The sequence below is a fragment of the Nerophis ophidion genome, linkage group LG11 (assembly GCF_033978795.1).
Source record: "Nerophis ophidion isolate RoL-2023_Sa linkage group LG11, RoL_Noph_v1.0, whole genome shotgun sequence".
Classification (NCBI taxonomy): Eukaryota; Metazoa; Chordata; class Actinopteri; order Syngnathiformes; family Syngnathidae; genus Nerophis; species Nerophis ophidion.
Genome location: NC_084621.1, coordinates 58,428,604 through 58,456,064, shown reverse-complemented (window position 1 = coordinate 58,456,064; position 27,461 = coordinate 58,428,604). Strand labels below are relative to the sequence as shown.

The 27,461-nt window shown below is 41.5% G+C and overlaps 1 protein-coding gene across 2 annotated transcripts in view; it reads right to left on the bottom strand.

Annotated features, from left to right (window-relative positions):
* The window catches only part of LOC133562303 (zinc finger protein 236-like), a 91,790-nt gene that overhangs the window by 44,205 nt on the left and 20,124 nt on the right, over positions 1-27,461 (bottom strand). For both annotated transcript variants that reach the window (XM_061916345.1, XM_061916346.1), the window contains exons 6-14: positions 22,218-22,390; positions 11,269-11,391; positions 10,559-10,726; positions 9,555-9,735; positions 9,066-9,338; positions 7,613-7,816; positions 7,371-7,503; positions 4,650-4,910; positions 2,106-2,332 (exon numbers count right to left, since the gene is read on the bottom strand). In XM_061916345.1, the coding sequence (XP_061772329.1) occupies positions 2,106-2,332; positions 4,650-4,910; positions 7,371-7,503; positions 7,613-7,816; positions 9,066-9,338; positions 9,555-9,735; positions 10,559-10,726; positions 11,269-11,391; positions 22,218-22,390 (1,743 nt within the window). The remainder of the gene's footprint in view (positions 1-2,105; positions 2,333-4,649; positions 4,911-7,370; positions 7,504-7,612; positions 7,817-9,065; positions 9,339-9,554; positions 9,736-10,558; positions 10,727-11,268; positions 11,392-22,217; positions 22,391-27,461) is intronic.

Genomic DNA, 27,461 nt, shown 5'->3' with positions numbered 1-27,461 from the left:
GCAAAGCCTTAGACTTCCAAAGACGTTTTAGAATGTTTATTTTTAGACGTGCATGTAAGTGTCTTGAGGCCGTGACCAAGTTTGGTGACAAAAAACAAGAACAAAGAACACATTAGGCAGCATTTTTACATTAAACAGCTAATAATATGACTTAATGGCTATGAGTCACAGACTCTCAAACACTGCTTCTATGTGGCAGATATCTTGGAAACCCAACCTGCACAACACAAATGCAAATTATGCATTATACACGCTTATACATTTCAAAGGATGTAATGGTGGGAAAAGTCGGTAAAGAAGAAATATGTAAAATATGCATGCAAAAACATGCCAGTCTTCAAGAAGAATATTACTATAGGGGCAAGTAAAATCAGTATTACAACATCTCAGAAAATATGTTGACTGGCATCCTTTGAAGTGTATGAAAATGTGCAGGATAGTAAATTATACTATTGAAATAGTAGTATATTGCTCTTAAAAAATGGGGATTTTTGTTAAATATTAATGCACTCCTTTTTTAAGATGAATGCTAAATGTAGTCTGTACACAAGAGATCTAATCAAATATGTACAACTTTCCAACTACCGAACCTGACCAAAAGATGGCATGTTTTCTAAGGTTTTTTGACCTTGAGAAATCCACAAAATGTGAAAAATGGAGCGACCATGTCAGAAGAAACTGGAAAAATACTTTGTGTTTCTGAGGCACAGTGATATTGAAAACAAAAACAAAAATCTAATTAGTTGGACATTATGACATAATTCAGGTTCTCCAGTATGAAGCACCATAAGCCACACGGGTGACGGCGTGGTGCGGTTGGGAGAGTGGCCGTGCCAGCAACCTGAGGGTTCCTGGTTCAAACCCCAACTTCTACCAAACTCGTCACATCCGTTGTGTCCTTGAGCAAGACACTTTATCCTTGCTCCTGATGGGTCGTGATTAGCGCCTTGCATGGTAGCTCCCGCCATCAGTGTGTGAATGTGTGTGTGAATGGGTGAATGTGGAAATAGTGTCAAAGTGCTTTGAGTACCTTGAAGGTAGAAAAGCGCTATACAAGTATAACCCATTTACCATAACCCTTTTACCACACTCATCATAAACCCATTTAATTTCCTATTAAAGCTACTCATGTTCCACCTTTTCTTAGGTTGTTGCTCTGTGTGAATAGCACTGATAGAGAATGGGGTGTCAAGGACAACTAAGGCTGCAACAATTCATTGAATAAATTATTTGATTAGAAAAAAGCTTCAATGTGAATTGTTTTTGCCTTGATGATTTCTTTAATGAGTAAAATATGTACTGTATACTTTTTTTCCCCCGCACAACTGCTCCATTCGCGTGCACATGAGAGCGGAGTGATGTAGCTCGCGTTTCGGGTATCGTGGCATGAGTGTGATGCGGGAACAGTGAGGTGCCGAGCGTTGGATGGCTCAAAGAAAGAAAAACCTTACAAGGTGGAAAGAGAGCAAGAGGCCCATAGAAGACGAGAGAGAAGTTTTGCGATCATTTTAAACTGAAAATTACATACACTGTGGTGAAATGTTTGCACTGTCAAACTGAGCTGGCATTTCACAATATGAATACATTGATGGTGCAGCACATTACCAGTAAGCATCCTTCATATTTATTAGCAGCAAACAACCAGAAACAATGTAAAAGTTTATTTTGCCATCTAACGCCATTTTATATGTTTGATATGCATAACACATGTTTCATTCAAACACATGGGGGCATGTGAGGACATGTTAGCATCGACAGTTTGCATGTTAATGCTAACGAGTTGTTTGTTGCAAAAACCAAAGGCGGTTTTATCTATTACTTAGTTTTAGGCTAAGTTTTTTTTTTTTTGGTAACGGTGACGCTCCACTGGTAAAAGTGCAATCTCAATGGTATCTGTATTTATAATAAGATAGACTGAAGGTCACAAGAAAAATATTTTTTATTTAAATGTCCGCATTAAGCCAAAAAAAAGTGTTTCACTTACTAAAAAAATGGACAGCTGCAGTTTTAAGTTTGACAGAGCACGAAAGGAGTAAAGAAAAGTATTTGCTGCTATAAATCTAGCACTAATGCCTCTCAGTGACCAGGTGATATCTTCTTGTTACCTTCTCCTTGTAGTGGTTGGTCAGTCATTGGTGCTTCAAGTGTTGTTTGGCTTCCGTTTACACCCTCTGCTTGGCCAAGAGCCAGCATGTTTTCTTGCTCATTTGAATTGGCAGGTTGTTGCTGAAGCGTGTTGTCCTCCATGTCCACCTGCATTTCATGCGGCACAGTGCCAGCTCCAAGAGGGTCTTCCGATGGCTGTGGCTGCAGCTGATGAACCAGTTCATATCTGGGTTGGAGCAAAAACATAATACATTTATTCATATTCATACTTAATATAGTAAATATAAATAAAATATTAACAACTTCAATATTCATATTCAAACATAATACATTTGACATAAAATTTTAAATTAAATTGAACATTCCTTATTCTCATAACCAGCACCCTTCAACCAATATCATAAGGATCCCTATTTCTCACATGGCCAAAAAACCTCAGTTCTACCTCTATAAACGTGTCTCCTAGACATTTAACATGGGCTGTTTGGACGGACCGATGGCACTGACCGATTTGTATCTCAATGAAGTCACTAAGTGTTATACAAGAGTCCTCGTCACTGTCCTCTGTGGCTCTGCAGGAGATATGTGTTTTGGGGCCTTAACCACTTCAGCTCCCTCTCCTGATGCCTCTCCACAGAGCCATCCACGTTTAAAGCTTATGCCTGTACCATTTCACCACCAATGATTTAGAGTTACTATCTACAGCCCTTAAAAGTTAAAGTACCAATGATTGTCACACAAATACTACATGTGGCGAAATTATTCTCTGCATTTGACCCATCACCCTTGATCACCCCCTGGGAGGGGAAGGGAGCAGTGGGCAGCAGCGGTGCCACGCCAGGGAATCATTTATGGTGATTTAACCCCCAATGCTGAGTGCCAAGCAGGGAGGTAATCAGTCCTATTTTTTTTATAGTCCTTGGTATGACTCGACCAGGATTTGAACTCATGACCTACCGATCTCAGGGCGGACACTTTAACCACTAGGTTATATGTCAGGGCTGTTCTCACTACCGTCTTGCACTGACCTAGACAAAATACGGCCCACGGGCCGCATACTAAGCGTTAAGCGTTTAAATTCAGTCCGCCGAACGTCTCCAAATTATTTATTTTAAACCTTTAACAATATCATGTGCAGGACCGGTTTCGAATTACTGTAAGTCTTAAACTATAGAAAGTTTTCCAATGGTTGGAATATGCGCTTCTGGTTGATATATAGGTTACTATGGTGATCATCGGCACTACGTCACATAAGTTCCTGAAAGATGAGGCACTAAGCAGAATGGGCGAGGTTTGTATACAGAACAGTTTTCAGAGACAGACGTGGAAGCAGATGTATACAACCATCCATCCATCCATCCATCTTTTTTCCGCTTAGCTGAGGTCGGGTCCCTGGGGCAGCAGCCTAAGCAGAGAAGCCCAGACTTCCCTCTCCCCAGCCACTTTGTCCAGCTCTAAGGCGTTCCGAGGCCAGCCAGGAGACATAGTCTCCCAAACATGTCCTGGGTCTTCCCCGTGGCCTCCTACCAGTTGGACGTACCCTAAACACCTACGTAGGGAGAAGTTTGGGGGGCATCCTGACCAGATGCCTAAACTACCTGATCTGGCTCCTCTTGATGTGGAGGAGCAGTATGACAGAACTTCTCACCTTATCGCTAAGGGAGAGCCCCGCCACGAGACAGAGGAAACACATTTTGGCCGCTTGTACTCGTTATTTTGACCTTTCGGTCATAACCCAAATGTCATGACCATAGGTGATGATAGAAACGTAGAGAAAACCGGTAAATTGAGAGCAGGTTTTGCCTTCCGGCTCATCGCCTTCTTCACCACGACGGATCAATACAGGGTCCACACCTCCGCAGAAGCCGCACCAATCCGCCTCTGAATCTCACGATCCAGTTTTCCCTCACTTGTGAACAAGACTTTGAGGTACTTGAACCCCACGTTGAGCAGGATGTCCTTCCCAACCTTGAGCATTTGCACCCAACCTTTATGCTCCCTCCTGTGAGTGGTGAGCCCACTGGAGGAAGGACTCATATTGCCTCTTCGGGCTGTGCCCGGCCACCAGGCTCTTGCCATCGAGCCCCACATTTGGGCTTAAGTTCAGAAGAGAGCCCTGTTGAACCGCGTCTGGGCGAGGGAAATCTGCTTCCTCGATTGTGTCTTTTCATTGAGATCTTTGAGGTGATCTTTGTCTAGTCCCTGATGTAAGACCTTTTTGTCCCAATAGACCCTGCCAGCGGCCATTGAAGCTGAAAGTCAACATAGCTCCTAGGATCAATGGGACACTTTAACTCCTCTACCACGTTCAGGTGGCAGGTCAGAGGATTTGTACAATTAAAATCTTAAAAATAACCCATACCCAGATATGGGGATGTTTTATTTTTACCCTTTGCGGTTATATCCTCTCGAGCTCATTTATTCTCTTTTGTACAGTTAATTATATTAAAGTGTCTTAAATAAATAATTAGGTACAGAGAAAAGCCTGGAGATGCTAACAGAATTTTCACACAAAAATGGACCAAAAGAGTATATACACAAACCTGTGCGTCTTCATGTGTTTTCTACAGTTTGGAGATGACTTGAAGGTTTTTTGGCAGTAAGGGCACATGTAAGGTCGTAGGTCACTGTGTGTTGTCATGTGGCGTCGTAGGCTACCGCTGGTGGTGAATGTTGTGTCGCACATGACACACTTGTACGCCTTAAGTCCTGAGTGGGTTCTGATATGGGCTTTGAGAACCCCTGAAGATGCGAAACCTCGACCGCACTGCACACATTTGTATGGTCTTTCTCCTGTATGAGACCTAGGGTAGGTGGGAAAAAAACAATATCAACTAGTAAAGCTCTCAGAGAGCGCAGACCTCCGCCAGGGATACTTTCTAATAGAAAACAAGTCCTGAATCCAGATGGTGATCTGGATCACCCCTAAAATATAATCACTTGTTTCTTGTCGTATTTCTGACAATTCCTGAAATTTTAATCAAAATGTGCCCATCATTTTTTAGATATTTGTAGCGGAAAGAAAGAAATGGAGTTAAACTTCTTGACAGTCATCCACTATCTTTGTCTGTGTGAGTGGAAACTGGGCCGCACGCATACATATACACACAGAAGTTGAAGTTTGTAACGTAAACGTAAGATAACGATGTAAAAATAATCCGGATCGGCCCTAAAATCTAATGAATTTTTTAGGGCTGCAACGATTCATCAATTAATGACAAAAAAGATTTAATCGGTATTTTGTTGCTTCAATGATTCGTTTAAAAAGACAAATGTATAAAATCCATTATTTCTTGAAGCCTGCCACAAAAGAGTGCACATGAGTGCGGTGTATATAACCAATATAACCTGTCAAAGGTTTTGCAATATTACATGTATCATTCATATTTAAGAGCAGTCAACAACTAGAAATGAGGTTAAAGTCTGTTTTGGTAGCGAATGCCATTTTATATAGTTTTTGACATTGTATTATAGTTAATATATATACATATATATATATATATATATATATATATATATATATATATATATATATATATATATATATATTGGTATAAACTCAACTCGTCGTGTTTGGAGGAAGAATACTGAGTTGCATCCCAAGAACACCATACCTACTGTGAAGCATGGGGGTGAAAACATCATGCTTTGGGGCTGTTTTTCTGCTAAGGGGACAGGACGATTGATTCGTGTTAAGGAAAGAATGAATGGGGCCATGTATCATGAGATTTTGAGCCAAAACCTCCTTCCATCAGTGAGAGCTTTGAATGGTTGACCAAATACTTATTTTCCACCATACTTTTCAAATAAATTCTTTAAAATTCCTACAATGGGAATTCCTGGATTTTTTTCCATATTCTGTCTCCCACAGTTGAAGTGTACCTATGATGAAAATTACAGACCTCTGTCATCATTTTAAGTGGGAGAACTTGCACAATCAGTGGCTGACTAAATACTTTTTTGCCCCACTGTATTCAACTGAATATGGGTTGAAAAGTATTTGAAAATCATTGTATTCTGTTTCTATTTACATCGAACACAATTTCCCAACTCATACGGAAACGGGGTTTGTGTATATATATATATATATATACATAAATACAGCGCCCCCGCAACCCCAAAAGGGAATAAGCGGTAGGAAATGGATGGATGGATATATTTTTTTATTTTATTTATTTAAGATATAGTGATGAGACTATGCCAAAAGTGCAATTTCAATATTATGTGAATTTATAAGAATAGGTTTCATCAGAAAAATATTTGTCTATTTTAACTATTTTCCTTAAAAAGATGCATTCAGGTTGCAAAGTGTGAAGGTGTGTTTCATTTTATTACTCAATTATTAAAATGTTAGCTACAGCTCTAGACTTATTCCTTATCACATTACAGACATTTCCTGAAAGTTCCTAAAATGTTGTTTTACTTGTATAGCCCTTTTCTACCTTCAAGGTACTCAAAGCACTTTGGCACCTTCACCTACTGATGGCAACTGGGGGTTCAGTATCTTGCTCAAGGACTGAGGATCGAACACGAAACCTTCAGGTCGGGAGACAACCAATCTACCACCTGATCCATGCTGCAACTAAGTTTGTTAAAAGTTGGCCTTTAACTTTTTCAGCTATCTATAGTGAAATTAAACAGAGTTGACATTCTTGTTAAGTCATCCACTGTCTTAGTCTCTGCTAGACCATACACAAACAGAAACGTAAACGTAAGGTATCTTAGTAGAAATGATCAGGTTCAGGCCCGAAATCTAATCATTTGTTTCTAATACCATCCATCCATCCATTTTCTACCGCTTATTCCCTTTCGGGGTCGCGGGGGGCGCTGGCGCCTATCTCAGCTACAATCGGGCGGAAGCCGGGGTACACCCTGGACAAGTCGCCACCTCATCGCAGGGCGTTTCTAATACCATTTCTGTTATTTCCTGAAAGTTTAATGGAGGTCCACCCATAACTCTTTGATTTATTTTGCCAACTAACAGACAGCCAAAGCAACAGCGACCATCACATAACCTTCAGACGGAAGTAACAATATTAGTAACATAAGTTTCACTTATTTTTTATTTTCCTGCTTTTAGTCTTTAATTATTTTATATTCTCAACATTTAAGATGGAAACAAGGAATGTAGCTAATCTCAATCCTACAGTTTTACAACAGTCTCAGATTTGATCTGTGACTTTAATTTGTGTCACTCAAAACAACATATTAACATATTAGTTGAAGCAAAAACTTGCCAACAGTTATGAAAAAACTAGTCTCACCTAACATGCTGCTTCAGATGGCTAGACTTTTTATAAGCCTTATTGCAGAACTGGCACTTATATGGCCTATCAGTGCCCACCACCTCCAGGTACTGTTGGAAAGCCAGGCGAGGGTTCTGAGATGGCATGAGGCCTGTAAGGCAAAATGTAAACACCAAACATTGGTTATCAATGTGCAATATTAAAACATAATATTCATATGCAGGTGAGAAACAAGTTCTTCTTTGAAACTGAGGACTTACCAAAGTCAGTAATGAGTATGGGCTCTTGCAGTGGGATGTCAGGTAAGGGTAAATTGTTCTTTGACACTTTAGCTTTGTTTGCTTTTCGTGGAAACTTGTGCTTCTTCTGCTGCAAGTTTTTAAAATGAGAGGCTATATGTGTTTTTCTGTGTCCTGATGTGCGAAAGATCTTATCACAGTGAGGGCAGGAGAAAGGACGAACACCTAGTAAAAGTAAAAAAATGAACATTTGGCATTATATAATTGTGCTCACTTTGACGCATGCCCTTAAAATTGAACTTTCAAAAGGTTATTACTATCACATGGAAGGAATTCTTAACTAGATTTGCCCTTTGAGAAAGGCAGACCACCACCAAAACAGTCTTATTCAGTTGCACCTATAAATAACTTTGTTTCATGACATGTCCAAGTCCTGTGGACATTCATTAAATAATATTGTATAATCCTGTTAACTATAAAAGGAGATTACAACATTTCCTAATAGCAAAAAAATTTAATTGGGTAAAAAATTTTGTTTTGGGACTTATGATGATTTTCCTCTTTTCTCACTAACAAAAGTTTTTTTACCATGATGGATAGTAGTGTTTAACAATGCATAAAGTCAAATCAAAAGTATAAATCATTTTGGCGTGATGCCTTGGTTCATGGGATTTTGCAGTCTGGTTACATTGTGACGTCAGAGTGAGGCGGACATACTTATTTTGACATTATGTAAAGCTCACAGCCAGAGGGAAGAGGTACTCCCCCTCTGCTTCAGGTTACAAGGAAATACAAAAAAAGGTAGGATAAAGTGTTATTTTCATCTAATCTTGGCATGCGCATAATGACACCGACGTGTAAGATGCAGTGACATAAATGCTGCTAAAAGCAGCTTTTTATGCAGAATTCTCAATCGATTGGAGAGTGTGCAGGTGAATTTATAAAATGTTTATCAAGTTTATTTTTGACAGTGTCTGGGAACAAAAAAAAAGAGTGTACAATTTCAAAAGATACATTTTGATACCTTTGGAGAGGGTGGGACGTGGTTTCATTTGCAATCTGAGAACGCCTCCAGAATCGAACATCTTGTAGACAGACTCAAAAAACGGGTAATAAAAGTGACTGTGGAGCAAAATTTACGCAAAATTTATATCAACTCATATCCGAGACATGTTTCTGGATCAAAATGAAGTATTATAAATGTATATGAAAATCATCATAGGTCCCCTTTAAAGAGAAACAGACACTCTGAGGCAGTTATTGTTGATGGGTACAGGGCAACGCCATGGCACTGAAAAGTTTGAATGAGATTTGGCCTCTTATAAGAAGAGCTTCACATCTTATATTGACTGCTTACCCAAAATAGAGTAGGCTAGGATAGACCTTATTTATCCCACAATGTTAATGCATTGTTCAGTAAATGTAAATTGCAAATGTCCAAAAGCAAAAGAGAATGTAAAGGGAACCTCCTTACCCGTATGCAGCCGCATGTGCACCTTCATGCTACCAGAAGTGGAGAAACACTTCAGGCAGCACTGACACTCAAATGCTTTTATGCCCGTATGGGTTTTCATATGCGCTGTGAGGGTACTCTTGACAGCAAATGATCTGAAGCACTGTTTGCACTTGAAAGGCTTCTCGTGGGTGTGGATGCGGATGTGGCGGACAAGGTCACTCGGCTTCTTGAATTCCTTGGAGCAATATGGGCAGCCATGCCAGCGGATGCCATTTTCCTCCCTGATGGATCCTAAAGAAGGAAAGCGAGGTGCAGGAAAATATGTTTTATCAATTTTTGAAGCATAGAAGCATGTTGATTCTGAAGCAGACTGGTACTTATACTTATAACTAACATAATATGTTTTTAAAATGATAACATTAATTAAAGTGTATATGTTTATAGTAACTAGTCACAGTAATTATGATAAATAAAAACTGTTTGTTTTAGTCTACCATGCTTCCATACCTGGCATTTGTACAGGTTTCTTGAAAATGCTTCTTTTTCTTTCTCTGGCAACTTTATCTGGAAGGGACGTCTTTTTCACCACCACATTGGCACCCTCCGATGTCTGGTTCTGAGGCTTTCTGTCACTGCCATTCTCATTTTGTGTTGGTGCCACACTCAGTCCGCTGTTCTCCAAAGCTTGCTACAAAAATGGAATCCTATTTAGTTCCAAAAAAATCCATTAGGAAATACACATTAGGTGGAAATTGTGGGTACCCTTATGCAAAGAAGAAAAACCCCATAAAAATCAGAGGTAATTAGAAACTGACAATCCTTTTTGACAATAATTTACAAAAAAATGAACGCATGAAAATCAGACATTGTTTCTGAATTGTGACATTTAACGTTATATTTTATTGTGCAATCTTTTCAAATAATAATAAAGAAATACAATCATGTGTGCTTACGGACTGTATCCCTGCAGACTGTATTGATATATAATGCATATATTGTGTTTTTTATGTTGATTTAATATTCAAACAAACAAACAAAAAAATATGTATATATATATATATATGTATTTTTTTATTTTTACATTTATTTATTTCTTGTGCGGCCCGGTGGTTGGGGACCACTGGACTACGGTGTTTTGCCCAGCTAGAAAATAGTCTATAATATCGACAAATGGCACTGTTTGAATTCTGGTTGGTGCCTGTTAAAGTACCAAATTTGGTTTCCATCCCTAATTTTCTCAAATTGCCTTTTTTTCATTTATTTCTTTAGTCTGTTTATTTCAGGGATCATTGTGGATTTTGTTCTTTCATAGCAGGGTAGCAAAAAATGTATCCGTGTTTGTATCTTTTACTTCAAGAGATTGCAAAAAGACAACAGAAAGGATTAAAGACCCTGAAAAACAAAATATAAGGTTGTCTAAATGCATGGCACTTTTGTTTACTGATTAATGTATGTAGAAATTCAAACATATGTCATTGTAAATATTGCAGCCTGCAAAGTTCTGAACTTACCTGCAGGATGTCTTGGTTGATGGCAGTTTCCATGGTAATAGCTGGCTCTGGGGGTTGGGCCTGGGGTGTTTCTCCACTGACTTGTTCAGAGAGTTCAAGAAGCTGCTGGATGACATCTGTGACTGCCTCTCCGCCCTCGGACCCCGCAGGACCTCCTGTGTCTGTTTCCTGTGGGACATGTCACGATAAAGGGCCAGTTATCAGAGGAAATAATTTAATTTAAATTTAAAGCAGAATAATTCCTCTAGATCTCATTGTTACACAATTACACCATGCTAGTACATTGCTCCGTATTATGCTGTAGTATGGTCTCTGTGATATTTTCATAACTTTTTTTGCTGCATGAGAAGGTGCAAAATATTACAAGGCATTTACTCAGTATACTGTATGTGCATATGTATTTTATTCCACTATTTTGGGATGAACAGTGTTTAACGGTAAAAGTGTTGAAATAGTTATAAAAACAAAAACACATTTAAGCAAGTGGAATTGTCTTATGAAAAGCACAGCTGTTATTTATCAGATACCAAGGGGGGAAAAATGTTGCTTTTCATTGGAAAAAATAAAAAGAATAAATTTCATGGCTGATTTTGTCATGTATTACAACATTGTTGTATACATCGGTTAGAAAAGGAGGTTTACAGACCATAAAAATACCAATTCATTTACACCACAGCAAAAACTTCAATGTACAGTGCATCAATTATTACCGAAGCGCTGGACGGTACATCGATCACAGATATGTGCATCTTGCTGATGTGTGCATTCAAACTGCCCAACTTCTTAAACACACAGCTGCAGTCCAAACACGGAAACAACGGCACACCTCTTGCCTGTAAAAGAATAACACCAATAACATATGACTGTGTTCTTTATTGTCTCTCAGTTAAACCAATAATCTACTATCTTATTATTACACTTGAACAAATAGGGGTTTTGAACGTTTAAAACTTTAATTCTAGCCTGATTTAGCCATTCCTTTACCATTTTTGTCGTATGTTTGGGGTCATTGTCCTGTTGGAACACCCAACATTGCCCAAGACCCAACCTCCGGGCTGATGATTTTAGGTTGTCCTGAAGAATTTGGAGGTAATCCTCCTTTCTAATTCTCCCATTTAAAGCACCAGTTCAATTGGCAGCAAAACAGGCCCAGAGCATAATACTACCACCACCATGCTTGACGGTCGGTAGGATGGTGTTCCTGGGATTAAAGGCCTCACCTTTTCTCCACCAAACATATTGCTTGGTATTGTGGTCAAACAGCTCAATTTTTGTTTCACACACATATATATATACATACACACACATATATATATATATATATATACATATATACAAATCCATACATATATACAAACACACACACACATCTATACAAATACATCTATACATATATACACATCTATACATATACATATATACACAAAAATCTATACATATACATACACACATCTATACATATATACACTCACGTATACATTTTATATATATATATATATATACATACACACACATATATATGTATGTAATTACATATATATATAATAAATTATAAATGGGTTGTACTTGTATAGCGCTTTTCTACCTTCAAGGTACTCAAAGCGCTTTGACACTACTTCCACATTTACCCATTCACACACACATTCACACACTGATGGAGGGAGCTGCCATGCAAGGCGCCAACCAGCACCCATCAGGAGCAAGGGTGAAGTGTCTTGCTCAGGACACAACGGACGTGACGAGGTTGGTTCTAGGTGGGATTTGAACCAGTGAACCGGGTTGCGCACGGCCACTTTCCCACTGCGCCACGCGCCATCTATACGTGTATATACACATATATACACGTATGGATTTTTTATATACATACACACACATATATATGTACTGTATGTATATACACACACATATATATATATATATATATGTATATATATATATATATACACACACACACACACACACACACACACACACACACACACACACACACACACACGCACACACGCACACACGCACACACGCACACAGGGCAAACAAATATTTAGTCAGCTACCAATTGTGCAATTTCTCCCACTTAAAAAGATGAGAGAGGCCTGTATTTTTCATTATAGGTACACTTCAGCTTTGAGAGACAGAATGGGAGAAAATAATCCAGAAAATCACTGGATTTTTAATGAATTAATTGGAAAAGTCCTCTGTAAAATTAGTATTTGGTCACTTACAAACAAGCAAGATTTCTGGCTTTCACAGACCTATAACTTCTTCTTTAAGAGGCTCTTCTGTACTCGTTACCCGTATTAATGGCACCTGTTTCGCCTCGTTATCAGTATACAAGAGACCTGCCCAAAACCTCAAAGAGTCACACTCCAAACTCCACGATGGCCAAGACCCAAAAGCTGTCAAAGGACGCCAGAAAATAAATGTTACACCTGCACCAGGCTGGGAAGACTGAATCTGCAATATGTAAGCAGCTTGGTGTGAAGAACAATTATTAGAAAACGTTAGAAAATGGAAGAAATACAAGACCATTGATAATCTCCTTCGATATGGGGCTTCATACAAAACCTTAACCCGTTGGGTCAAAATGATCACAAGAACAGTGAGCAAAAATCCCACAATCACTACCATCAGTACACATTATGTCGCCAGGGACTCAAACTCTGCAGTGCCAGACGTATCTCCCTGCTTAAGCCAGTACATGTCCAGGCCCGTCTGAAGTTTGCTAGAGAGCATTTGGATAATACGGACAAGTATTGGGAGAATATCATATGGTCAGATGAAAGCAAAATAAAACTCCACTTGTTGTGTTTATGAAGAAGAAACATCATGGACCCAGATTTCACTCGCCCGGACGCGGGTCACCGGGGCCCCCCTCTGGAGCAGGTGGGGCACGATGGCGAGCGCCTGGTGGCCGGGCCTGTTCCCATGGGGCCCGGCCGGGCACAGCCCGAAGAGGCAACGTGGGTGCCCCCTCCAATGGGCTCACCACCCATAGCAGGGGCCATAGAGGTCGGGTGCATTGTGAGCTGGGCGACAGCCGAAGGCAGGGCACTTGGCGGTCCGATCCTCGGCTACAGAAGCTAGCTCTTGGGACGTGGAACGTCACGTCACTGGGGGGGAAAGAGCCTGAGCTAGTGCGCGAAGTCGAGAAATTCCGGCTGGATATAGTCGGACTCACTTCGACGCACAGCAAGGGCTCTGGAACCACTTCTCTCGAGAGGGATTGGACCCTCTTCCACTCTGGCGTTGCCGGCAGTGAGAGGCGACGGGCTGGGGTGGCAATTCTTGATTCCCCCCGGCTCAAAGCCTGTACGTTGGAGTTCAACCCGGTGGACGAAAGGGTAGCCTCCCTCCGCCTTCGGGTGGGGGGACGGGTCTTGACTGTTGTTTGTGCTTATGCACCAAACAGCATTTCAGAGTACCCACCCTTTTTGGGAACGCTCGAGGGAGTACTGGAAAGTGCTCCCCCGGGTGATTCCCTTGTCCTACTGGGAGACTTCAACGCTCACGTTGGCAACGACAGTGAAACCTGGAGAGGCGTGATTGGGAAGAATGGCCGCCCGGATCTGAACCCGAGTGGTGTTTTGTTATTGGACTTTAGTGCTCGTCACAGTTTGTCCATAACAAACACCATGTTCAAACATAAGGGTGTCCATATGTGCACTTGGCACCAGGACACCCTAGGCCGCAGTTCCATGATCGACTTTGTAGTTGTGTCATCGGATTTGCGGCCTCATGTTATGGACACTCGGGTGAAGAGAGGGGCGGAGCTTTCTACCGATCACCACCTGGTGGTGAGTTGGCTGCGATGGTGGGGGAGGATGCCGGACAGACCTGGGAGGCCCAAACGCATTGTGAGGGTCTGCAGGAAACGTCTGGCAGAGTCTCCTGTCAGACAAAGTTTCAATTCCCACCTCCGGAAGAACTTTGAACATGTCACGAGGGAGGTGCTGGACATTGAGTCCGAGTGGACCATGTTCCGCACCTCTATTGTCGAGGCGGCAGATCGGAGCTGTGGCCGCAAGGTAGTTGGTGCCTGTCGGGGCGGCAATCCTAAAACCCCTTGGTGGACACCAGCGGTGAGGGATGCCGTCAAGCTGAAGAAGGAGTCCTATCGGGTCCTTTTGGCTCATAGGACTCCAGAGGCAGTGGACAGGTACCGACAGGCCAAGTGGTGTGCAGCTTCAGCGGTCGCGGAGGCAAAAACTCGGACATGGGAAGAGTTCGGGGAAGCCATGGAAAACGACTTCCGGACGGCTTCGAAGCGATTCTGGACCACCGTCCGCCGCCTCAGGAAGGGGAAGCAGTGCACTATCAACACCGTGTATGGTGCGGATGGTGTTCTGCTGACCTCGACTGCGGATGTTGTGGATAGGTGGAAGGAATACTTCGAAGACCCCCTCAATCCCACCAACACGTCTTCCTATGAGGAAGCAGTGCCTGGGGAATCTGTGGTGGTCTCTCCTATTTCTGGGGCTGAGGTCGCTGAGGTAGTTAAAAAGCTCCTCGGTGGCAAGGCCCCAGGGGTGGACGAGATCCGCCCGGAGTTCCTTAAGGCTCTGGATGCTGTGGGGCTGTCTTGGTTGACAAGACTTTGCAGCATCGCGTGGACATCGGGGGCGGTACCTCTGGATTGGTAGACCGGGGTGGTGGTTCCTCTCTTTAAGAAGGGGGACCGGAGGGTGTGTTCCAACTATCGTGGGATCACACTCCTCAGCCTTCCCGGTAAGGTTTATTCAGGTGTACTGGAGAGGAGGCTACGTCGGATAGTCGAACCTCGGATTCAGGAGGAACAGTGTGGTTTTCGTCCTGGTCGTGGAACTGTGGACCAGCTCTATACTCTCGGCAGGGTTCTTGAGGGTGCATGGGAGTTTGCCCAACCAGTCTACATGTGCTTTGTGGACTTGGAGAAGGCATTCGACCGTGTCCCTCGGGAAGTCCTGTGGGGAGTGCTCAGAGAGTATGGGGTATCGGACTGTCTTATTGTGGCGGTCCGTTCCCTGTACGATCAGTGCCAGAGCTTGGTCCGCATTGCCGGCAGTAAGTCGAACACATTTCCAGCGAGGGTTGGACTCCGCCAAGGCTGTCCTTTGTCACCGATTCTGTTCATAACTTTTATGGACAGAATTTCTAGGCGCAGTCAAGGCGTTGAGGGGTTCCGGTTTGGTAACCGCAGGATTAGGTCTCTGCTTTTTGCAGATGATGTGGTCCTGATGGCTTCATCTGACCGGGATCTTCAGCTCTCGCTGGATCGTTTCGCAGCCGAGTGTGAAGCGACCGGAATGAGAATCAGCACCTCCAAGTCCGAGTCCATGGTTCTCGCCCGGAAAAGGGTGGAGTGCCATCTCCGGGTTGGGGAGGAGACCCTGCCCCAAGTGGAGGAGTTCAAGTACCTAGGAGTCTTGTTCACGAGTGAGGGAAGAGTGGATCGTGAGATCGACAGGCGGATCGGTGCGGCGTCTTCAGTAATGCGGACGTTGTACCGGTCCGTTGTGGTGAAGAAGGAGCTGAGCCGGAAGGTAAAGCTCTCAATTTACCGGTCGATCTACGTTCCCATCCTCACCTATGGTCATGAGCTTTGGGTCATGACCGAAAGGATAAGATCACGGGTACAAGCGGCCGAAATGAGTTTCCTCCGCCGTGTGGCGGGGCTCTCCCTTAGAGATAGGGTGAGAAGCTCTGCCATCCGGGAGGAACTCAAAGTAAAGCCGCTGCTCCTTCACATCGAGAGGAGTCAGATGAGGTGGTTCGGGCATCTGGTCAGGATGCCACCCGAACGCCTCCCTAGGGAGGTGTTTAGGGCACGTCCAACCGGTAGGAGGCCACGGGGAAGACCCAGGACACGTTGGGAAGACTATGTCTCCCGGCTGGCCTGGGAACGCCTCGGGATCCCCCGGGAAGAGCTAGACGAAGTGGCTGGGGAGAGGGAAGTCTGGGTTTCCCTGCTTAGGCTGTTGCCCGCGCGACCCGACCTCGGATAAGCGGAAGATGATGGATGGATGATGGATGGATTGTTGTGTTTGGAGAAGAAGGAATGCTGAGTTGCATCTAAAGAACACACTACCTACTGCGAAGCATGGAGGTGGAAACATTATGTTTTGGAGCTGTTTTTCTGCAAAGGAACCAGGACGACTGATCTGTGTAAAGAAAAGAGTGAATGGGGCCATGTTTGTGAGATTTTGAGTTAAAACCTCCATCCATCAGCAAGGGCATTGAAGATGAAACGTGGCTGGGTCTGTCATTCCAAACACAGCACCCGAGCAACAAAGGAGTGGCTTTGTAAGAAGCATTTCAAAGTCCTGGAGTGCCTTAGCCAGTCTCCAGATTTCAACTCCGTAAAAAATCTTTGGAGGGAGTTGAAAGTATGTGTTGCCCAGCGACAGCCCCAAAACATCACTCGTAAATGGGCCAAAATACCAGCAACAGGCAACCAGCAAAGGCAATGTGTTATTCTTTTTATATATATATATATGTATATATATATATATAAAAAGAATAAAACATGCACGGTGGAAGAGGGGTTAGTGCGCCTGCCTCACAATACGAAGGTCCTGAGTAGTCCTGGGTTCAATCCCAGGCTCGGGATCTTTCTGTGTGGATTTTGCATGTCCTCCCCGTGAATGCGTGGGTTCTCTCCGGCTTCCTCCCACTTCCAAAGACATGCACCTGGGGATAGGTTGATTGGCAACACTAAATTGGCCCTAGTGTGTGAATGTGAGTGGGAATGTTGTCTGTCAATCTGTGTGGGCCCTGCGATGAGGTGCAGACTTGTCCAGGGTGTATCCCGCCTTCCGCCCGATTGTATCTGATAGGCATCAGGGACCCCAAAAGGGATTAAGCGGTATTAAATGGATGGATGGATGGCACACTCATAACACATGCAATTCATGTTTTCACATTGTTCCTATTAAGTAACAGCTTGTGCTCATGCATTGCACTCTACGCTGAGACCCTGAAAATTATGGATAAAAAAGCCCACCCATACTGTGGCATGACTCTCAAATATTGAAAAAACTCAATCAATTAAATTGTGAAAGATTTAAAATTGTGAGGGCCGATGTTTGACTTTGAATAACCTTGCTCTGTAATAATGTTCACAGTTCATGGCAATTTGGAAAGTCAAATGTTTCATTTATATTTGAACAGGAACATTTCTTAAAGTAGGAAATAAGCCCTCACTTTTGGAGTGAGAATGCACGTGATGGCAAATGAAAGTGTAGGATAAGAGAAAATGTAGCACCGCCTACATAAGTAGGCTTTATGATTGATGATAGTCTGAGTAGTCCCTTGACACATGACAGTGAAGACATCTTCATGGAGGTCAACCAAGTAGTGATTGTCAAGAACTGGCGAAGCACAACAACTAGTGCCATGGAAACAGACGTCAAGGATGCAGAGCGTAAGAGAGTTTATGTTGACAAATCCAAATACAGATAAAAAAAGAGAAATGACTGAAATGTGCAGTATGAAAAAGAATACTAAAACATGGGTATAGGATTTTTCAGTACAGAAGGTAAATGTCCAGTTTGTGCAACTTAGATTGCAACCACGTTCAATAAGTGTCTATTGAGAGTCAGACTGAATTTACCACAAATGTACTTTACAAAGTGGAGATCATTTAATTTCCTCCACACAGCCGCTCCAACCCATTTTAGATTTCTATTTTCAAATATTCAGAAGAGCCCTTCAAAAAGGCCTTAGGCAAGGCAAGGCAACTTTATTTGTATAGCACTGTTCATTCACAAGGCAGACTCAAAGTGCTTCACAGACAACAAAGTGAAATGAAAGAAAATAAAAGCAAAATTGAAATATAGACAATAAAAAAGAAAAACAGTGTGGACGTTAAAAGTTAAAAGATTAAAAGATTTAGCTGAAAGCTAAGGTGAACATAAAAGTTTTCAGTTTAGTTTTAAAAGTAGTCAGAGTTGGGGAAAGTCTGACATCTTCAAGAAGTTTATTCCAGCTATTTGTTGCGTAGTTGACAGATTGGTCTCAGAAGATCTTAGTGATATAGAGGGCTTATATAGTTGGAGCATATCAGTGATATACTTTGGCCCTAGACCATGTAGTGATTTATATGTAAGCAGGAGGATTTTGAAATAAATTCTCTATGTACAGGGAGCCAATGTAAGGATTTAAGAATTGGTGTAATGTGCTCACATTTTTTGGTCTTCGTTAGAAGGCTAGCAGCAGCGTTCTGAACATGCTGTAGCTGCCTGACTGTTTTTTTGGGAAGACCTGCAAGGAGACCATTACAATAGTCTAGACTACTGGTAATAAAGGCATGCACAAGTTTTTCAAAGTTTAGAGCTGACATGAGCCCTCTAAGCCTTGTTACATTTTTGAGGTGATAGTAGGCCGATTTTGTTACTGATTTGATGTGACTGTCGAAATGTAAATCAGAATCTAAAATAACCCCAAGATTTCTGGCTTTATTTGAGGTTTTGAGGGACAGTGATTGAAGGTGTTGGATGACTTTAATCCTTTCTTTTTTAGCACCAAAAACTATTATGTCAGTTATATCTTCATTTAGTTGTAGGAAATTTTGGCACATCCAGTGTTTGACTTGCTCAATGCACTGGCACAGAAGATCTATGGGGCGATAGTCATTTGGTGATAGCGCTACATAGATTTGGGTGTTATCGGCATAGCAATGATGGTCAATGTTTTTGTTTTGCATGATTTGTCCTAGTGGGAGCATAAAGATGTTAAATAAAGTTGGCCCCAAGATTGAACCTTGGGGGACTCCACACGTTGCGTTGGTTGGTTCTGATACAAAGTCACCAATGGAAACAAAACAGTTCCTATCTTGTAGATATGACTTGAACCAGCTTAAAACTGTGCCTGAGATCCCCACCCAGTTTTCCAACCTGTCCAAAAGTATTGCGTGGTCGACAGTGTCAAATGCAGCACTGAGGTCCAATAGCATTAATACTGAGGTTTTGCCAGTCTCTGTGTTTAGACGGATGTCATTAATAACTTTAAGAAGGGCCGTCTCTGTGCTATGAAGAGGTCCAAATCCTGACTGGAAGTTGTTGTGGCAAACAGTAGAAGCCAAGAAGTGATTTAGTTGTTGGAGGACAACTTTTTCAATTATTTTACTTATGAATGGCAGATTTGAAATTGGTCTGTAGTTGTTGATAACAGAAGCATCTAGGCTACACTTTTTTAGAATAGGTTTAAGGACTGCCGTTTTGAAAGCCTTCGGGAAATTACCCAATTGAATAGAATTATTAACTATTAATGAAATATTCTTAGCCAACCAACCAAGCTTTGCTGCTTTATTGCACAGAATTTTATATTGTGCATCAATGGAGGTCACTGCTTTACATTGAGGTTGCTAAAAGTGAAGTGAAGTGAAGTGAATTATATGTATATAGCGCTTTTCTCTAGTGACTCAAAGCGCTTTACATAGTGAAACCCAATATCTAAGTTACATTTAAACCAGTGTGGGGGGCATTGGGAGCAGGTGGGTCAAGTGTCTTGCCCAAAGACACAACAGCAGTAAATAGGATGGCGGAAGCGAGGATCGAACATGGTACCCTCAAGTTGTTGGCACGGCCACTCTACTAACAGAGCTATACCGCCCCAGAGGCTTCCCCAAGTGACAACCACCCACATCAGTGGACTTAACCGAGGAGCAAACCTCCTCAAAAAAAGATTAACCACAGAGCCATTTAGTGATTATCATCATTATTCAATAGGGGTATAAAAATTGCTTGATATATCTATTTATATTCCAAAATGTTATTTATATAGATCTGTGCTTCACAAGTTTGCTTTCCAGAAGATAGGTATTGATGTTAGATTGTTTTAAAAAGGAATAGATGGATTTCATTGATACTAGAAAAAAGGAAAATCTGCAGTGTCCGGTATCCAGTATTAATTTCACAGTCACACGGCTTGATTGTGTTTGCTAAAAAGTTACTGAATCGATTTTAACTCATCGTTTTGGAATGTATCATTCTGAAAAAATAACATTGTCCCTGAATCATATTGGCAATAATAACTTCTGAAGCGCATTGAATCAAATCATTACACCCCTATTATTTAAACAGAAGCAAGATAACTTTTTCTAATGTTTCCATAACAAATGTTCTCATTCTGAATCGTTCACAGTCCAACTGTAGTCCCGATTTATCGTCAACTGAGAAGACAAAAAAAAATTAAAACATCACGTGTCTATGAAAGTTCTCATTCTTCCAGGTCATTGTCATTTCAGAGCTGTGAAGCTATAGTTTCATTCGCCGTCACCTCCTTGTTTACCTGCATTTCAAACCTGGATGCAGTAGAGAAAGTGAGGCAACGTCTACTAGGTGTTCGCATCTTGCACGGTAGATTAACACTAAACAGATTTGCCTTTTGCTGGAACTTGGCCTTAACACTACATACTTTCAATTATGTGGTAACGTTTTACAGACAAAAAAATGGTTGTGTCATGGGATCACCTGTATCCCCAATAGTAGCAAACCGTTACATGGAGGACATGGGAAAGAAAGTGTTGAGCTCTTTTTTAAAGGGAACAGCACCAAGTCATTGGTACAGATATGTGGATGACACATGGGTGAAAATCAGAAACCAAGAAGCGCAGGCCTTCAACGAGCACATTAACTCAGTGGACAAAAACATCAAATTCACGCGGGAGGATGTCAAAGACAGTGTGTTGCCCTTTTTAGGACTGTGATGTCCACATTGGAGAAAACAGGGGCCTCCATGTCTGGGTTTACCAAAAACCCACACATACTGATCAATACCTACATTTTGACACACACCACCCACCGGAACACAAACTGGCCGTTATCAGAACCCTACAACACAGTGCTGATGATGTTCCGACCAGCTAACAGGCCAAAGAGAAAGAGCATAGGTGTTTGGGGTAAGTCCTCAAAACCTGTGGTTATCCCAGCTGGTCGTTTGTGAAAAGTGCATCCAGTTCCAGAAATAACAAGAAGAGTGGATGAGGAGGCAAAATGTGATATCACATGTATCTGAGAAACATTTTTAACCAACACAACATCCCAGTACACTTCAAAGCAGGCAACACTCTGAGACGGAGACTGGTGCATCCTAAAAACCGGACACACCAGATTCACAAAAACAATCTGGTGTTTGCTATCCAGTATAATGATGAATGCACTGATTCATATACTGGGGAAACAAGAACAACAACTAAGCCAACACATGGCACAGCATAGATGGCAAACGCTTCAGGCCAAGACTCAGCTGTCTACCTGCACCTCAGGGAGAAACAGTACTCCTACGGAAACAAAAATTCACAGATTCTGGACAGGGATGACGGATGGTACGAAAGAGGAGTAAGGGAAGCCATCCATGTCAAGGTACAAAAAAACCTCCATCAAGAGAGGAGGTGGTCTGCGACACCACCTGTCTCCCACATACAACACCTTCCTTTCAACCATTCCTAAAAGACTTGAGAATTTAGCCTCCAAAAAATAACAGGAGTTAGAAACTGAAAGCCCTGAGATGAAAACATCCCCATTAATGACTCCGTGTTGAGTTTTTGTCAGGTATTTAAATTCCTTCCTGATTAAAAATATATATTTGCAACAGAAAACAAAATGCTGCACCATTTAATTAAACATTTTCACGGATTACATTTGCAATTTAAACTGTGTCATATGATGTGTTAATCTCTTACCTCCGAATGAACTCTCTGAACATGGGAATGCAGGTTCCCCTTTTGGGAAAAGGAAGCTGGGCAGAATATGCAGAGGTGAGGCTTTTCCCCAGTGTGTCTCACCATGTGAGTCTGCAGCACAACCTTCTGGTTAAAAGCCTTACTGCAGTGTGAGCACTTGTAGGGCCTTTCTCCTAAGGAAACAAAATTGACGCCACATCGGTTAAAAATGAGACAAGAACAAAAACAGGAAAACTGGATAATCGATCTATTTTCTATATTTTCTGTCCCTCTCGTGGACGCGGGGGGTACTGAAACCTATTTAAGCTGCGTTTGGACGTAAAGCGGGGTACAAGTAGCCTGGTCAAGTCCCCACCCCATTGCAGGGCCAACACAAAAAGAACCGACAAAATTCACACTCACGTTCACACACTAGGGCCAATTTTGTGTTGCCAATCAACCTATCTGAAATCTGGATCATAAAAATTAAAATATAACATTTTCTGTTGTGATGTGATGTGTTGTGTTTAAGGCCCAGAAATTCATAATTAAACAAACATATTTCTCTGAGCATAAGCCTACATTTGCATAAGGACCAATTTGAGTAAATGCATGTGAATACATAGTGTTTTTCTAAAAACAAAATGTATATGTTAATATCCACATATATATATGTAAACATATATATACATACATATGTATATATATATATATATATATATATATATATATATATATATATATATATATATATATATATATATATATATATATATATATATATATATATATATATATATATATATATATATATATATATATGGCGGTATAGCTCGGTTGGTAGAGCAGCCGTGCCAGCAACTTGAGGGTTGCAGGTTCGATTCTCGCTTCCGCCATCCTAATCACTGCCGTTGTGTCCTTGGGCAAGACACTTTACCCACCTGCTCCCAGTGTATATATACAAACCCCATTTCCATATTAGTTGGGAAATCGTGTTAGATGTAAATATAAACAGAATACAATGGTTTGCAAATCATTTTCAACTCATATTCAGTGGAATATGGATACAAAGATGTTCAAACAATTTGTCAGATAATCATTACCTTTAGAATTTGATGCCAGCAACACGTGACAAAGAAGTTGGGAAAGGTGACGATAAATACTGATAAAATTGAGGAATGCTCATCAAACAATTATTTGGAACATCCTACAGGTGTGCAGGCTAATTGGAAACAGGTGGGTACCATGATTGGGTATAAAAACAGCTTCACAAAAAATGCTCAGTCTTTTACAAGAAAGGATGGGGCGAGATACACCCCTTTGTCCACAACTGCGTGAGCAAGTAGTCAAAACATTTTAAGAACAACGTTTCTCAAAGTGCAATTGCAAGAAATTTAGGGATTTCAACATCTACGGTCCATAATATCATCAAAAGGTTCGGAGAATCTGGAGAAATCACTCCTCGTAAGCGGCATGGCCGGAAACCAAAATTGAATGACCGTGACCTTCGATCCCTCAGACGGCACTGTATCAAAAACCGACATCAATCTCTAAAGGATATCACCACATGGGCTCAGGAACAATTCAGAAAACTACTGTCACTAAACACAGTTCGTCGCTACATCCGTAAGTGCAAGTTAAAGCTCTACTATGCAAAGCGAAAGCCATTTATCAACAACATCCAAAAACGCAGCTGGCTTCTCTGGGCCCGAGATCATCCAAGATGGACTGATGCAAAGTGGAAAAGTGTTCCGTGGTCTGACGAGTCCACATTTCAAATTGTTTTTGGAAATATTCGACATCGTGTCACACGGACCAAAGGAGAAGCGAACCATCCAGACTGTTATCGACGCAAAGTTCAAAAGCCAGCATCTGTGATGGTATGGGGGTGCATTAGTGCCTAAGGCATGGGTAACTTGCACATCTGTGAAGGCACCATTAATGCTGAAAGGTACATACAGGTTTTGGAACAACATATGCTGCCATCTAAGCGCCATCTTTTTCCTGGACGCCCCTGCTTATTTCAGCAAGACAATGCCAAGCCACATTCAGCACTTGTTACAACAGTGTGGCTTCGTAAAAAAAGAGTGCGTGTACTTTCCTGGCCCGCCTGCAGTCCAGACCTGTCTCCCAACAAAAATGTGTGGCGCATTATGAAGCATAAAATACGACAGCGGAGACCCCGGACTGTTGAACGACTGAAGCTCTACATGAAACAATAATGGGAAAGAATTCCACTTTCAAAGCTTCAACAATTAGTTTCCTCAGGTCCCAAACGTTTATTGAATGTGGTTAAAAGAAAAGGTGATGTAACACAGTGGTAAACCTGCCCTTTCCCAACTACTTTGGCACGTGTTGCAGCCATGAAATTCTAAGTTAATTATTATTTGCAAAAAAGAAATAAAGTTTATGAGTTTGAACATCAAATATCTTGTCTTTTTTGTGCATTCAATTGAATTTGGGTTGAAAAGGATTTGCAAATCATTGTATTCCGTTTATATTTACATCCAACCCAATTTCCCAACTCATATGGAAACGGGGTTTGTACATACATAAATACACACACACACACACACACACACACACACACACACACACATATATATATATATATATATATATATATACACACACACACACACACACACACACACACACACACACACACACACACACACACACACACACACACACACACACACACACACACACACACACACACAATCATCAATCGTTAGTGCCGTGTCAGATCTTGTTGTTGTCAATATTGCTGAGTGTGTGTGTGTATGTGTTTTCTTCTTTCTTCTTTTACTAGTGGAGAGCACTTTGTGGTGCTACTGGCCTGTGCAGGAAAAGTGCTGTATAAATAAAGTTTGATTGATTAATGTTTTAGTATAATAGTGTTTCTTGTGCTTGTCAGCATGTCAAAAGTCCAGAAATTTGTCTGAGTGGTGTGGCTTTAAAGACTAATGAAGTGTAAGAAAAACAATCTACTTCTCACCCACGCTTTAGAACATGTCTGTTTTTAAACAACATGCTGTGCGGTAAAATATTGGTAAACCTTGAACTATAAGTAGAATAAAACCCTCTAAAAAACATCCGGAAACCGCCAACAATATTTTTTACATGCCATGTTCTGATTATTAACCAGGTAGGGAGGATGTAAACTAAAAGAGCTCTGTTCCTGACGCAACAGTAATGAAAAATGTTTCTTGACAACGGATTGTGATCACGACTACAGGGCAGCTTGCTAACAAATTTGACCTCAACTCTGCCAAGCAAGAGGCACAGATTCGCTAAAGTAAGCAAACCGTAGGTGCTGAAAACCCAGGGGCTTACTAGCTAAATGCTAGCTCAAAGCCGTTGCCAAGCAACCCAAAGCTAAACAACAAAACCGAACGAGTTGGACATATTTAAAACGCTTCTGACCACACAAGTGATCTACAAGAAAGCCGCCGCCTGCCGCGGAAGCTAACAACACCAACGGCTTCACTTCGCTGCGGAGCAACGATGAGCACGCCAAGTCGTCAAAGGGGCAGCTAAGTGTTATCAGAGGTGGAACCCGACTTAAAAGCGTTATTAGGAACTCTACAAAACAAAGTAAATGAGACGCGAAGCGACATCAACAAAATCCAGGAACAGATTATCAATGGTGTACAACAAGATGTCGCATCTCCAAGAACAGATTTTTAAAGACAGAAAATAATCTCGTAAAATATGATGGAATTTAGAAAGTTTAGAGAAGAAATTAAGATTCTCAGTTAAAACAACAGCATTAAAGCGGGAGGTGGAAAAGCTTAAAGAGAAGAATGCAACATTGCGCCAACAGTCGAGTGCCAAGCAGCAAGACAAAACTCATAAGGACAACAGCAGTGTTGTGCCAACAGTTGCAACTAAATAACACCAATTTGAAGAACTTCAGGGTGGAAATGGCTGCATTGAGACAACGGCTCAATGTCAGACAACAAGATATCACCAATCTGGGGAATATCAGTGTTTTGGAAAACATCAACAAGGAAGCTGATCAATTTACACGACAGAATGACATCTTCATTGCAGGGCTATGTATCAATCCTTGATCCTACGCAAGAGTAGTCGACATTGGAAAACCAGAAGACATGGACGCTGCTTCAACGGCGCAACAAGTGATCAACTTTATGCAATTCAAGGGAATTGAAGTCGATGTTAACACCATTGATGCTTGCATCTCATTGAATAGACAATGCAGAAACACCACACCAGTAACCATTGTGAAGCTTGCCAACAGGAAATCCAAATTGGCATTGCTGACACAGGGAAAAAAGCTGAAGGGTACAAATGTGGAGGAGCACCTTACTAAACGCAATGCTTAAATTGCCAGGAAAGCACGCGGCTTGAGGAAACGGGAAAACATTCAGGGAACTTAATAGTGTCAAATGCAAAATCGGCTGCAAACTGAATCAGAAGCAAGAGTCCTAGTTTTCAAAGACATTAAGGATCTGGGCAAATATTGGAACTCCTAGAGCAACAACAACGGTAATGAAATAATTGAAGACATTTATAGGGCAACACAAAAGACTGCTGAACAGGAATATATGAATCCAAAAACTTCAATGGCATAGATCCCAATAGTCTGGAATTAGAAAAGGTTACAGATCTAGATACATTTTTTTCTTTCATACCAGGAATAATTGTTTTTATTATACAGGCTAACAATATAACTGAAACATTAAAATCCACAACAAACTGTCGATTATTCATTTAAACAGCAGAAGTTTGTATGCAAACTACAATAACTTAGGGCCGGGCGATATATCGTGGGTTTGTCTCTGTGCGACATAGAAAATGACTATATCGTGATATTCGAGTATACGTTCTCACGCAGTTGCTTTTAGCTGCGGGCATTACACTACAGGCTCTTCCCACACCTTCTTGTGTCTCCTTCTCACAGACAAAAAGCGCACCTTCTTACATACGTCACATTCTGTCACGTCATACGTCACATACGTATACGCCCTCGTAGAGAGGGAGCAGCATGGGTAACATTAGCTGTGATGCTAGCAAAGCCGTGCGAGTGGTAATACGAGAGAAATAAGGTGCGAATCTGGTAACAAATGAAGAAATAATTATTTCCAAAGAAAAACAGTAGGGGGTCCATAGCCTGGCGGTGGTTCGGCTTCAAGCGGGAAGATGTCGAATAGACAACTTTAATTTGTCAAGTGTGGGGCACAAGCGTTGCAAAGAAAAGAAGCATTACTGCTAATATGTAGCATCATTTGAAAAGTC